The sequence below is a fragment of the Vespa mandarinia genome, chromosome 1, assembly GCF_050613455.1.
Source record: "Vespa mandarinia isolate Hongniang chromosome 1, ASM5061345v1, whole genome shotgun sequence".
Classification (NCBI taxonomy): domain Eukaryota; kingdom Metazoa; phylum Arthropoda; class Insecta; order Hymenoptera; family Vespidae; genus Vespa; species Vespa mandarinia.
Window position 1 is genome coordinate 8057332 of NC_140810.1, and position 15169 is coordinate 8072500.

Below are 15169 nucleotides of genomic sequence, written 5' to 3' on the forward strand. Positions count from 1 at the left end.
ATTATTGATATTGATAACAATAAGTCAAATTTATACTTAATTAATTCATATTAATGAGACTAGAATAAAATACATTTTATAAAATCTCTTTACAAGAGTATTACACAATTATGTATAAAAATGTATAAATCTTATTTCAATGGGATACAAAAGAAAAATCTGTGAAGCATAATAAATATGTTACCAAATAGTTATTGAATAATAGCACTTTTTCATCAGTTTTAATAAAAAATTGTAAATTTGAAAAAGTATTACTGACAGATCATTATAATTTCTTATTCCAATAAAATCTTTTCTTTTATAATTTAGATTTTACCATATTACGTAATACTCTACGTAATATTTTTCCGGAAGCAGTTTTTGGAATATCTTTCACAAATTTGACACCACCTCTAAGTCTTTTATGACATGATACTTGTTCTAAAACAGATAATGACATTATAATTATTTACACAGAAGTCTTCACTATATAGTAAAACCACATTATTAGTATTACCATTAACATATTTAATGATTTCATCTTCTGTTATTTTACTTTGATCTTGCTTCACAACAAAGGCAAGTGGTAATTCTCCAGCTTCTTCATCTGGTAATCCAACTACAGCGGCATCTTTGATTCCAGGGCAAGTTAATAAAACTGCCTCTAATTCTGCTGGAGGTACTTGAAACCCTTTATATTTGATAAGTTCTTTTAAGCGATCAATTATATAAAAAAAGCCATCTTCATCGTAGTATCCTACATCCCCTGTATGTAGCCAACCATCTTTATCGATAATTGTGCCCGTTGATTTGCTATCATCGCAATACCCTTTCATTATTAGATCTCCTTTGAAACATAATTCTCCTTTGCAATTTGCTTCCAATGCTTTATTTGAATTTGACTCATCAATTGGTATTACCTTTGCTAAATATAATTATTAATTATATTTCTTTAGATGAGAAAGTAAATTTCAATCAATTATTTACCTAAAGTATCAGGAGCTACTACTCCCACGCTACCATATTTATGATTAGATGGTGATTGTAATACTGCTAAAGTTGTTTCTGTTAATCCATAACCTTGTTTTATATTGGAAACATTTAATCTTTTTGCTACAGCTTTCTGAATTTCTTCAGGTAAAGAAGCTGCTCCACACCTATAAATAAGATTATCTTACTTGTATTAAATATATATATTAACTGTCATAAAAAATTAAAAAATTGACAAGGATTAATTGTATATATTTATATTTATATTTACCATATTGTTTTTATACTCGAGAGGTCATATCGATCAACAAAAGGATGTTTTGCCAAGAAAACCATAAGCGGTGGCACTAAAGTTAAAGCCTCGATTTTGTATTTTTCTATTGTATGTAAGAAAAGTTTTTCGTCAAAACGTGCAAGTATTATGCCTTTAGCACCTACGATTAATCCAACAAGTAGAGTAGAGAATGAATAAGCATGAAAATATGGTAGCATATATAATGCTACTGTATCTTTATGCATCGGTCCAATTTCTGGATTACTGAAATGCTTTATTGCTAGTAATAGATTTTTGTTTGTCAGCATAACTCCTTTTGGAAGTCCTGTAGTTCCGCTAGAGCATAAAATTGCTGCTACATTATTATTCACATCAATATTACAAATTTGAAAATTGTTAATCTCATTGGTATCTATATTTAATATTAAATCTTTCATATTAGGTAAATTATTATAAGCAGTTAAGACAACTAGTTTTGGCGACCAAGGTAATTGCTTAATAACTTCCTGCAAAGTATTTACTGCCTTCGATGAAGTAAAAATGTATTTGGGCTTTGATATTGTCAATGCATGATAAAACTCTCTTTTCAAATACATTGGATTTAGGGGACATACTGTAATTCCCAAAAATAATGCAGCACAAAGAGGAATGCAGAATTCTGTATTATTTTCACTGCATATAGCTATGCGGTCTTCTATTTTCAAGCCTATTTTGCTAAAATATGTTGCTAATCTTTTACTAGCATTTAGAATTTCTTGATATGTTTGTTTTTCTCCAGTGTGTGCATTGATCTAGAAAAAAGAATAAAATTTGTTTTATTTAAACTATAAATTTTGATAATTTAAGAATATTTTTTTTATTATAAATAAATTTTTTACTTGAGCAATTCGAGTTCCATGTGCATGCAATTGATTTAAAAGCAGTTCTCCTATGTTGTTGTGTATTAAGCCCTCTGTAGAAGATGAAGGTCCACATAATATATTTTTATTATCTTCCATGTTATATATTATATTCTTTTCTATAAATTATTTATAACGCATTAATCATTGAATTTTATGGAATAAACATTATAATAAAAAATAAATAGTATAAAATAAGTAGCTTATATCGTATGTATTGAATTTTTATTGGATTACATTGGCCTCAAAAATGTTTGTTATAGAGTATTTATTTATTTCGAGTTCAAATATTCAAAGGTTCAGTGCTTAAAAAGAATTGTTTGTCCTTCGGTACGTAACGACTTCGAGTAATAGTTGTATTTATCTAAATTATGTAGATATTTTACTATATCTTACATTTATACATATATATATATATATATATATATATATATATATATATATATATATATATATATAACAGAGCTACACTTGTAGTTTGTACCCGATGTTTTCAAATAAACTAGACGTAAGACTGAATACATAATTAAATACGAGAATGGTTTAACTTAAGTGAAATACTGAGTAATACAATTATCTAATTCTCACATATTTGTTGAAGGAAAAGACAATCAATTAATTCTTTGTTGAATTTTTCTTATAATTTTTTCTATTAATGGAAGAATAAAATATGAAGTGTTTCAATTCTTTCATATGTTTGCAATGAATTTTATTCTATATGGTTTTCAATTATATATATCATTTGCCCCTTTTTCTTTTGTATTAAAAAATATTCAGCAAATGGCGCTATTGGTTGGTGTAGGAATCGATGTTGCCAATTTTCGACGCGACATCTGATTGTAACTAGGAAAGTTGTTGTCATTATATTTACACGACGTGCCGAGAGCTGACGCACTAGTCGCTACAATTGCACATACACTATTGCATTCTATGTTATATAGTGTTTAAAGCAACATATGCTTTTGGACATTCATGTATGTTTGAATATAGTGCGTGTAACAAATTTTAAGATTATTTATCTATAGTGAATAATTTGTGAAAGGGAATCAAAATTCAACGATTATATTCTACTATAAAACAATATTAATGACGACATGGGTGTCCCGGCGTTTTTCCGATGGTTAAGTCGAAAATATCCTTCCATGATAGTGGAGTGTATAGAACAAAAGGTAGGTTAAATGATTTGTTCTTATTCATATTTAACTCATTATAACAATTATTTCAATATATTAATATCGTTTATTAAATAACGATTATTATCTATTGCTCGAAATTTATTATATTTGCTACCAAAACAAGAATAAAAAATCTGTTGTCATATTTTAAATGGAATGTTAGGTTATGATGTTAATTTATCTAAATGTTGTTCATATGGTTATTTGCGTGCATGTGTATTTCTTTCTTATAAAAACTTGATTAAAAGGTTATAGTTATTAATATTACGTTTTATGTTAACAGCCAATAAACTCTAATGGAGTACATGTTCCTGTTAATTCTGCAGATCCTAATCCAAATGGGATTGAATTTGATAATTTATATTTGGATATGAATGGAATCATTCATCCATGTACCCATCCAGTAGATCAGTTAGTATATTAATTATAAGTTATTAATCCTTTGATTATTCCGGATTCCAGATTGAGTCAGACAACATTAAATTTTGTTTCAATAAGTCTTGTGCCAAGTTGTTTACTAGAATTGTAAATACTTGATATAAATATATTTATATAATAAATATGTTGTATTGTATTAGTTAGATGTTAAAATATCAAAATCATGGCGGACTATTTCATATTGACTGAAAATGGTCAAGTGCGGATTTACTGGAACAAAATAATGAGAATTTATTGTAAATGCAAAGGATTAATTTTTATTTTATTTCATTTGAATAATGTTTGATGTTATATTATAGACCTGCACCAAAGAATGAGGAAGAAATGATGGAGGCTATTTTTGAATGTATTGACCGCTTGTTTCGTATTGTAAGACCCAGGAAGTTACTTTACATGGCTATAGATGGAGTTGTAAGTATTGACATATAATTAATATAAAAAGTTTGTATATAAATATTTGCTGATGCATTTAATACATTATCATTGTACAGGCACCTAGGGCTAAAATGAATCAACAAAGATCACGTCGTTTTCGTGCATCTAAAGAAACAAGCGAAAAACTTAATGAAATTCAAAGGGTGCGTTCTGAATTAGCTTTAAAAGGAGCCGTATTACCACCAGAAAAGCCAAAAGAAGAGCACTTTGATAGCAACTGCATTACCCCAGTTTGTAAAATTATTATAAAAATTATTGTACTTGTTCAATATACAACTTAAAGATACAAAATAATTTGTTACTATAGGGCACTCCATTTATGGCAAGATTATCAAAATGTTTACATTATTATATACACGATCGTTTGAATAATGATCCTGGTTGGAGGGACATAAAAGTCATATTGAGCGATGCAAATGTTCCAGGAGAAGGAGAACACAAAATAATGGATTTTATTAGAAGACAAAGAGGTAAAATTACATTTTCAGAACATCGTATATAAATATGAAATCAAATGATCGGTGAATGATGAATTAATTTCATAATTGTCTATTTTTCTCTTATAGCTCAACCCAATCATAATCCGAATACACAGCATGTTTTGTGTGGTGCTGATGCTGATTTAATTATGTTGGGTCTTGCCACACATGAACCCAATTTTACTATTATTCGTGAAGAATTTAAACCGAATAAACCAAAACCATGTGATATATGTGGTCAATTAGGACACGAAATGCAAGAATGTACTGGCGCAGAACCTAATCAAAAAGAAGAGGACAATGCATTTTCCGCAGAATGTCAATATATATTTGTGCGATTAAATGTTTTAAGAGAATATTTAGAGAGAGAATTACAAATGCCCAATCTACCGTTTAAATATGATTTTGAACGTGCTATAGACGATTGGGTTTTTATGTGTTTTTTTGTAGGAAATGATTTTCTACCTCATCTTCCGTCGTTGGAAATTAGAGAAGGAGCTATTGATAGGCTTGTAAATTTGTACAAAAAAGCTGTGTATAAAACAGGAGTATGTATATCTACTTTTTTTTTTATAATTCTTAATGTATATATTAAAGATTAAATGTTAATAGAGAAAATACATATTATTAGTTTATAACTATCTATTTAAATTGTATTAAACGTTTTATATTGTTGTTCGATATTAAAAAATCTCTATAAATAATATCAGAAAAACAATTGCGCTAATGTTTTTTTCATAAATATTAAAGAAATATGTTTAAGAAGTATTACTTGACAGATATTTATAAAAATCGCAGGGTTTCTTAACGGATAGTGGTGACATTAATTTGGATAGAGTGCAACTGATAATGTCTGAACTTGGTGATGTAGAGGATGAAATTTTTAAAAAAAGGCAACAGAATGAATTGGCTTTTAAACAACGTGAGAAGGATAAGAAAAAAAGATTAAAAACACTTAGCAATTATAAACCAAAATGGATTCCTACAGGACAATTTGCACCTATGGTGAGTTTTGTATTTATTTTATTTTCTTTTTTCTTTTTAACATAATTATAAATATTTGGTATTATGGATATTCCAGCCATTGGGACAAACCGTTAAACCAGTTGAAAATGCACGCCATGAAGCTTATCAAATGCGCATGCAAAATCAGAATTATACCACTTGTTCGATTATGCAATCGGAACATGCATCGGTGGGTACAAATGTAACTGCACTCGAGAGTATGCTGCGTCCTGAGGTATACATATTTATTTTTTTATTTTCCTCTATTGGCTTTGGTAATCTTGTATCGAATATACTGATTGTATTTTTGATAGGGTAAAAATGATTTAAACAAACGCAAAATCGACGAAGTATCAGCGGATGATACTGACGATGACGATCGAGCACATGATGAAGTTAGACTTTGGGAAGATGGTTTTAAAGATCGTTATTATGAGTCAAAGTTTGACGTATCTCCCGACAATCTCGCATTTAGGTAATCAAATAATTTGATTAATAATTAATAATTTAAATGAGAATAGTTTCAAATGGCAAACAATAATATAATCTAATTTACAGAAACAATGTGGCCTTACAGTATGTACGTGGTTTATGTTGGGTTTTACGTTATTATTATCAAGGTTGCGCTTCATGGAAATGGTATTTTCCATATCATTACGCACCTTTTGCAAGTGATTTTATTAATATAGGTGGTCTTTCTACAGAATTTGAGAAAGATACCGTACCAGTAAGTATATACGTATATATCTTATATATACAGGATGTTTTAGAACATGTGGGTATAACCATTCAGCATACTAAAATAAAAAAAGAGAAGTTCATATAAACATTTTTGTATTATATCAATTGTTCAATTGGTTTTTACAGAAATTGTTCGAAGTGAATAATATTCGGCTCAAATAAAAATTTTTGTTATCTTTAAAAATTGTTACCTATGAAGGGAGGTGAACAATTGATATAATACGAAAACGGGTGTATCTCGAAAACAAGGCATATGTTCATATGAATTATTTTTTTTATTTTAATACGATGAATACACATATTCTGAAATATCCTGTACATAAATATATTATTATATTAAGCGTATCGATATACAATCCTATTCCTATCGTTATAGTTTCGTCCTTTAGAACAGCTGATGGGTGTATTTCCAGCAGCTAGTAGTATACACGTGCCACAATCATGGGCAAAATTAATGAGTGATCCAGTAAGTACTATAAGTATTATATATGTTGTTTTATGATAAAAACATTTTAAAACATTTTCTATATAAAATCTATTGTAAAATATATTGAAAAAATTCTCTACATAAAAATCTATTAATTTTAGAAATCTCCGATCATAGATTTTTATCCAGAAGACTTTAAGATAGATCTTAATGGCAAAAAGTTCGCTTGGCAAGGCGTAGCTTTGCTTCCATTTGTTGATGAAAAAAGACTGTTCAAGGCTTTAGAACCTTATTACGACAGCTTAACGGATGCAGAAAGTAAATATTACTCACATACGCGCGCGCAAGCACATTTTTTTTATTATACATATTTTTATATTTATTATACAATATTACATATTTATAAGAAAAAGAGTATAAGAGATATATTTATTTTACGATGAAAATTTATTTTTCTTAGAAAAACGAAATGTACGTGATGACGATCGATTGTATGTCGGTTTGGGAAATAGTGGATATAATTTTGTAAAAGGTCTTTATATGAATGGAGTGGGATTTGAAATTGAAACACCAGTACGTATAGATGGTATGAGAGGTATGGTGTTGTTGGCAGAGGATTGCATTGGAGATGGAGCTACATTACTTTCTCCAATCAATGGATTACCAGTGAGGAATAATAAAGTATATTGGTAAGTTCATTGAAAAATTTAACACTAATGATCTATTATATTCTAATTTATGACAATTATGATCTTTGTTCATATTACGTTATATATCTTTGTGCAGTGTACGTTTCCGGGATCCAAAGTACAATAGTAGTTTTATCTTTTCTACAAAAAAATTGAAAGGTGCTATAGAACCACCAAGAGTGTTGAAACCTCAAGACTTTGAACAAATGAATCGTAACAATGGTAATCAATGGAAGCCACAGATCGGCTTTACTCCTTCGACACGATTTGCATCTTTAAGCGAAGCTGGTCATCGAATGCTCGAGTAAGTTCGAATTGCAACTATCGATTATTTCTCTGTCAATCGATCGGTTGATCATATAAAATATATTTTTTCTTTTTTTTTTCAGTCATCACACGGGTTTCAATAGAGCATTACCGATGTATGGACACGTACCACCACCTCCAAGTGTTTATCAACATCAACAGCAATATCAACAGCATCACGGTAAGTTTGATTTTATTGCTTGATAATTATTAATCTAACTTTGTGTATCGCGAATGTCCAAGAGTTCATTGATCGCCCTCGAGTATTCTTTGGTTTAACGATGTTGAGATTATCGGAGTAGAATGAAAATAGTACTTTATAAACGTCCGGTCGTCATAGATGAGCCACGTGTGTCTGGGTAGTAGTAAGGAACCCCTCATTGTTTTTTCCCCTCTTCTCATAACTGTCGTTGTATTACAATCAGCCCTCTTTTATTGTTTTACGTTTTGCCCCTTTCTAACGTTGGACAAGGGAGGAAGACGATATCCCTCAGTCGTCTCGATGATGACCAAATTTGTAGAGAATTTATCCATTTTCATGAATAGAAAAAGAAAAGGTGGAAGAAGAGGAAGGTAAAAAAAGAACTAGAAGGAGAAGAAGAAGATAAAAAATGAAGAGATATACTTTAAAGTCGAGACAAAGTCGAGTTTCGTTCGAGGAAGGGCGCGTGCGCGCGCGCGACTAATCCGTTCGGAGAACAGGCTGGAAGGGAAGAAGGGGTGTTGCAAGGCCGAGGGGTTCTCGTTCCGGATTAGCTCAAAGGGTAGTTCGTCACGTAGAGCGTGACTCCGGCCGTTTCGTTGTTTGGCACGTCGAGTCAAGCAACGGTTCCCCGGCTTTCGCCCAATTATAAAACAAACGCGGTGCACTCTGTAATTATCCAATTAGCGGATGTACCTCTCTTTCACCCTCATCCCCTTTCGCGTCACGATCGTTGTCGTCGTTGTCGTCGATTGCGTTGAGCTGCAAGTTCTATTCGCCGTTGGCAAAAGGAGAAACAAATGCTGACAACTCGTCATCGTCATTCGCCATTCTCCACGTCGTTATCGCGTTATTCGAATACTTCAAAAAATTCTACGAATAGTATTCCTCTTTCAAATCTATTTTTCAAAGTAACTATTTACGAACGATAGCTATGTACTACGATAATTATATTACGTAACTACGATAATTATTTCTATGAGATATTTTTCTATCTTAGAAACCTTTTTTACGATAAAAATTATTGAGATACTTTAATAATAAATTAATAATAACAATCAGTTAACTAGAAACTAGATTGGTTTCAAGGGGTTTTTATTAAAAATGTCTATTTAACATTTTGTCGCATGTTTTATCTAATCTTTATTATGATTTTCATTATTACATACAATATAGTCATTATAGAAAAATAATTTTTATAAATAATTCAAACCCGAACATTAAAATATCTCAAAATGAAAAATATATGACTTAGATCATTTCTATAATTACCGGTTCAATTGTAATAATGTTTTAGTGTTATTAGAAAAGCAATAATCTTTTCCGGAAAAGAACGGCTATCGCGCTACCATATCTTTGGTCACTTTCTTCTACGAAGGATGGTCGGCACGCGGCACTGTTTCTGGCATTTACATCCCTCGGTAAATCAATCACACACGCTTGCCCGCAGCCGGCGTAACGTTTTGTTTTTACGTTCGAGTCCGCCGGATATAGGCACGCGCGCGCGTGTCTGCAGGTCACGCCTCCTCTGAGTGTCACGGTGTCAAGACCAAACTTCTCCCGTAATTCATCTTTCCACAAATTTTTCGGCTTTGCGTCATTTCTTCTCCTTTCCTTTTTATTCTCAATTGAATTTCTTCAGAATTTGATCCGAAATTTGGTATCCGTAGATATATTTTTATGCGAGAAATATCTTCGAGATATGTAAATCTTTTTTGAGTATCTTTATCAGTGTACGATGATCGTCAACAAAAAAAAAAAAAAGAAAAAAAAAATAAGGGAAGTTAATTTTATTCGAGCAAACAAAAATACTTTGTAAGGCTATTTCCATAAATTTTTCGGCTTTTTGTCGCTTCTTTTTCTTTTTTTTTTTTTTGTTTTTCCCAATCAATCAGGATCTTACTCGAGATTTGGTACATATATTATGGGAGTATCTTCGAGATACGACGTCGTAAACTCTTCTTCGAGTATTTTTATGGGTTCTGTATGACGTCGACGGATCGTCAAGAAAACGAGCTTCATGTAAGCAAGCAAAAGTGTACATCCTCTCTCTCTTTCTCTCTCTCTCTCTCTCTCTCTCTTTCTTTCCTCAGCAGGGGTGAAAGGCGATGAGAAGAGAAAGAGAGAAAGAGAGAAAGAAAGAAAGAGTAGAGAAAGAGAGAGAAAGAGAAAGAGAAAGAGAGAGAGAGACGGAGAGAGAAAGAGAGAGAAAGAGAGAGAGAGAGAGAGAGAGAGCGAGAAAGAGAGAAAGAGAGAAAGAGAAAAAGAGAAAAAAGGAAGGGTCTCGTCCATCCGTCCATCTTCTCGTCGTTGGGATGACAGGTGCCGGGCCCCTCGTTAGACAAATTAAGCTACGTTCCTGGCCTCTCGCCTCGTTGGTGGCAGAGCGTTGCTCTGTCTCTATTCATACGTCCTTTACTCTCTTCTCTGTCTCACGCGAGCTCGTTCGGGACTGGTTTCGAGTGGACTGCAAACACTCGTGCAGCAGCGGTAGCAGCGGCGGCGGTGGTGGCGACGGCAGCAGCAGCAGCACCAACAGCAGCAGCAGAAACAGCAGCAAAATTCGAAACGTGCGAGCAATAGCAAGACGAGTCTTCTGAACTGAAGTTACGGGGAAAGAAAGAGCTACCGAATCGTGTATGAATAAATTACTTAGGATTTAATTAGGAGAATCATTCTACATTTTTTTCTTCGATGTTTAGATTTTGACCCCACCGATTTACAAATTCACTTTTTAATCGGAAAAAATTCATTTTATAAATCGTTCTATTTCTTCTAAAATGAGCGTGCACGTTAATTTACATCGATAAATTAAATCGACGATTCAATTTCCGTAGTAAATTATAGTTAAGTATGAAAATGACGTGAAGTTAGTATTTGAATGTTCTTCTAAATAACATCTGTATTTATGGATGCATATGTCTCGTAAAAATTATCACCTCATCGATTATTTCTTTAACCACCGGACGAGTACGTCCGCTTATCGTGTTTCTCTCGCTTTCTCTCTTTCTCTCCTTCTTTTTTCGTGTCTCTTGAGAAACTACAAAAACGCCTACGCGAGGTATTACCCGTAATGTACGCGTCGTCCATTACACGCCATTATCCATCCATTAGTGCTTCGACGGTGAATTCAACGGTGGTCGAATCCAGAAGGGCCGTGCGATACGAACGAAGCTCCTTTATATTTCTCTCTCTCTCTCTTTCTCTTTCTCTTTCTCTTTCTGTCTCTTTCTTTTTCTTATTTTTTTTTACTTATGGAGGAAGTAAAAGAAGACAAAAAAGTGAAAGACTGAGAGAAAGAAAGCAATCACGAGAGGAGACTACATCGAAGAGATAGCACGAATGACAGGAAGAAAGAGAGATAAAGGAGTCGTAGATGCCCGCAGTTTCCTCTCTCTTTTTCTCTCTCTCTCTCTAAACGTCCATTCATTCTTAGCCTATTCATATTACTCAAGTGGAGGCCTACCTGCGTAGCTATTTTATGGTAGGCCTATTAAGCTATAGAAGATCCATCGTGATTCACTTTCGAAGGTGAATCAAAACGAAGACACGATTCTTAGATCTTCGATCTAATACGTACATCAATTTTTTTATTTTTTTTATTTTTTTTTTTATAGGTTTACTTGAGTTCGAAATTTCTAAAGGTACTAAAGGTTACTCGGAAAAAGTCGAGGTGTCGAGTAGGAGTAAGGATCGTAAATCGAGATTGAGATTCAGATCGAGATAGGATCGAACGTCATATGATGATATCGATAATACTACTCGTGCAGGCGGCAGCCTATGCTCTCTTCTTTTTTGGTTTGACGGCATCGGGGATGGATACGGTAGTCCCTCTTTAGCTCGATGCTTTTCGCTCTAAGTGTGGGGCTGACGGGCGTCACCGACAGCGCCGCGGCTAATTTCCCCGGCATTGAGCCGCATTGTGCTCTAAATCGGTCTTCCGCCTTTCCTAAGCCACCTACTGAAACTAGCATCCCTGACATAACGTGTTGTGTACACGCACACACACAAACACGTGATCAACCTTGATCGAGATCTGTTCGAAATTTTGATAACTTTTAATGGTTCGCTTTACGTCGGCTAAGAATAAGAAATCGCTCGAGAATGCGTCGAGAACGAAACAGTGAGAGAGCGAGGGGGAGGGAGGGAGGGAGGGATCAAATGCAAGAAGAAGAAGAACAAGAAGACGAGAGACACCGAGACTCGAGTCCCGTCGAGAGGGATCCTCCCTATCGTGAAGGGTCCACCGCGTAGACAGTCTCACTAATTACGCCGCGCCTCATTAGCGTGGAAGCCCGTTCTCGCTTAAGGACACGTACGCCCACTACTTTCTCTCTCTCTCTCTCTCTCTTCTCTTTCTTTCTATCTTTCTCTCTTTTTCGCTCTTCGACTTCGTCAAAGATACGGATTTGTTTCTCCCTCCGGAACAAGCGGAGGAAAGTAGAGACCTCTGTGACACTCTTGGAGTCGTCAGTGCAAAAGGAAAAAGAAAAAGAAAAGAAAGAAGAAGAAATATTAGCAATTAGAGAAGTTCTTTCTCATTCGTTCTCCGTGTAGAGTAAAGTTCGAAGAGGTACTTTTCTTATTAACACGGTTATGTTTCCATGTATGATCGAAAGGAGAGGTTGAAAAATGATCGATTTTCGATTTTTCATTTTTGTTTTTTTTTATATTAATGAAGACAAACACGAAGACCCTTCTATAATAAACAAAAAACTAAAAGTAAGAAATAGATAGATAGATAGATAGATGGATAGATAGATAGAAAGAAGGATGGATAGATGGATGAATAGATGGATGGATAGATGGATAGATGGATAGATGGATAGATGGATAGATGGATAGATGGATAGATAGATAGATAGATAGATAGATAGATAGATAGATAGATAGATAGATAGATAGATAGATAGATGCTCGGCAAAGAGTCGCTTTGATTATCAATTCCTCGCCTGACCGATTTTCAGATTCCGCAAGAGCAATCACCGATTCTCGTTCTGGTCAATCCTAGAGGAGCGTGAAATTCTATTAAACCGTCTCGATTTACAGAACAGAGGGTTGTTCGCGCGATTTCTAGTGGTGAATGGAAAGTGAACGTCTCAACCCCAGTAACGTCCGATATATAGAATCTAAAGGGGTCAACGGATTGATTCGTTTGGACTTTTACTTAAACCCTAAACTTGTCTCTCCACCCCTATCGTCAAATCGATATCTCATCGAACTTTGATTTATTATAATGGTTATCTATTACCTATGCGCCATCATTATTGTTATACAAGGGGAAACTTATCGAGAGGTATTCAATCGTTGACGATATCATCATACTTTTAATGTTTCATTACATTTTCTAGAAATGGATAATATCTACTTATATAAAAAATAAAAAAAAATAAAATGAAATAAAATAAACTAGAGATGCAATTTCAAAACAATGATAGTTTTATAATGAATAGAGTATAGTATGGAGTAGTCATAATGCCACTCAAAACAAGCTTTAAACGGACGAGTCACCTTCGAATAGGCTCAAAGAGTCGAAGACGAGTGCGTCATCTTGAATTACATCCCCGTGACCTAGCTCGAATACGTTTGCAAACGACTACTTTACACAAATGGAAATGCATCAGCATCATTGTAAAGAGTCCGAACGCTCTTCCATTTCTTTCTTCGTTGATATTCAACTACAGATGAATAGTGGACCTTTTTCATACCTTCTTTAATCTATAATACCACATATAAGAAGTAAATGGTGCGTATTTCCGAGACACAGAAGAGGATGCCTAAAGGTTTTTCTTTCAACCTAACTTTCTCCTTCTATTTCTTATTGTCAAAGATCACTCGGTACACCTGTTCTTTAACCTTTAATTTTCCTTTCCCATTATTCTCTCGCTTTCCTTTCTTCGTAGCATCCTTGTTGATCAGAGTGGCGCAATGGAGTTTGCACGATTCTTACTCTTCGAGAGCATAATATCTTTGAGAAAAAGATTTTTCAAGATAAAAGATTCCATCGATAAAAATCGTTCTGTGCTTGGATTAGAAAAAAGAAAAAAGAAAAAAAAAACAGAAAAATACGAAAACGATCGGAAGAATAGAAATGATCGTAATGGGATATCTAGCCTTTAAAGCTAGTAGTACTAACTACCTATAGGCTTTTTATAATTGATTTTCGCAAAAAGTAGTCAGTTATTTCAACTAAAGGAGAAGAGAATGAGAAAAAGAAAGAAGAAACATAGGCATTCGTTTGAAGGATTAATTTTTCCGTTTTCAAGTGTTATTTGATAAAAAGGAATAGATAGATAGAGAAAAAGAGAGAGAGAGAGAGAGAGAGAGAAAGAGAGAGAGTGAGAGAGAGAGAGAAGACGGTTTTTACGTGCTGTTAAGCGTATCTCATTGCGCTAAGAAAAATCATCGTCGCGATCAAGATTTCTTCCTATTTCTCTTCTTCTTCCTCTTTCTCCGTCGGCCCGTTTCTTTCTTCGCTTTCATTCCAATTAACCTTGAAGCCACGAAGCGGCCAGGAGTCTCGCCGCAGGATGCGAGGGAGAACCAACGTATAAAGGGTGCAGTCGAATGAGATTAATTCAGAATCGACGACGAGTTTTTTTTCCTCCCTCAGTACACGCATGCACGCGCATACGATGGAGTAGAAGGAGACGGCGAACAGTTTCTCTCTCTCTCTCTCTCTCTCTCTCTCTCTCTCTCTCTCTCTCTCTCTTCGAACAACAAGCAAAGAAGCGCACAAAGCTATGATTTCTTTTGAATCACCCATTTCCTCTAGTCCCACTTTGGGAAAGAAAAACAAAAAGAAGTAAAAAAAGACAAACAAAAAAAAAAAGAAAAAAAAAAATTAAAAAGAAAAAAATCATAATCAAAAGAAAAAAAATTCTTGTTAGTTTCTCCAAAAATCTAAGGACATTTTCGATCGAATTTTTCGATCACAATGTAAAACACCTATAAGTGTTTCACGCCGATGGTTAAGAGAGTCGAGTTCACTTCGTTTTCTATGTTTTTTCCCGAAAGAGGAGGAATCTTGGAAAAGTACGAAAGAAAATTGTTCTCAGTACGTAACATTCCGATCTTCCGATGATATCCTCACGCTCGGATAGATTTAGAAGCCTGCTCGAGTATTCGAA

The 15169-nt window shown here is 33.8% G+C and overlaps 2 protein-coding genes across 4 annotated transcripts in view; one reads left to right on the top strand and one right to left on the bottom strand.

Annotated features, from left to right (window-relative positions):
- Positions 1-93: 93 nt before the first annotated feature.
- Positions 94-2882, bottom strand: LOC118446935 (luciferin 4-monooxygenase). 3 transcript variants are annotated; one of them, XM_035878168.2, is made up of 6 exons: positions 2731-2882; positions 2122-2261; positions 1241-2034; positions 967-1136; positions 497-904; positions 94-420 (listed from the first exon to the last, which is right to left on the bottom strand). In XM_035878168.2, exons 2-6 carry the CDS (start codon positions 2239-2241, stop codon positions 299-301), a joined length of 1614 nt encoding a protein of 537 aa, XP_035734061.2. In that variant the 5' UTR covers positions 2242-2261; positions 2731-2882; the 3' UTR covers positions 94-298. The 3 variants fall into 3 exon arrangements, with proteins under 3 accessions (XP_035734061.2, XP_085520719.1, XP_035734059.2); XM_035878166.2 differs by lacking the exon at positions 2731-2882 and adding an exon at positions 2380-2556 and having other exon boundaries at positions 95-420; XM_085664593.1 differs by lacking the exon at positions 2731-2882 and having other exon boundaries at positions 2122-2556.
- A 188-nt stretch (positions 2883-3070) lies between these two features.
- The window catches only part of Rat1 (5'-3' exoribonuclease 2 Rat1), a 25094-nt gene continuing 12995 nt past the window's right edge, over positions 3071-15169 (top strand). The window contains exons 1-15 of the mRNA XM_035878260.2: positions 3071-3311; positions 3601-3728; positions 4055-4166; positions 4247-4420; positions 4498-4660; positions 4757-5217; positions 5468-5674; positions 5751-5909; positions 5989-6149; positions 6233-6401; positions 6792-6881; positions 7004-7160; positions 7303-7531; positions 7629-7835; positions 7921-8018. Of these exons, the coding sequence (XP_035734153.1) occupies positions 3237-3311; positions 3601-3728; positions 4055-4166; positions 4247-4420; positions 4498-4660; positions 4757-5217; positions 5468-5674; positions 5751-5909; positions 5989-6149; positions 6233-6401; positions 6792-6881; positions 7004-7160; positions 7303-7531; positions 7629-7835; positions 7921-8018 (2590 nt within the window). The 5' untranslated portion in view covers positions 3071-3236. The remainder of the gene's footprint in view (positions 3312-3600; positions 3729-4054; positions 4167-4246; positions 4421-4497; positions 4661-4756; positions 5218-5467; positions 5675-5750; positions 5910-5988; positions 6150-6232; positions 6402-6791; positions 6882-7003; positions 7161-7302; positions 7532-7628; positions 7836-7920; positions 8019-15169) is intronic.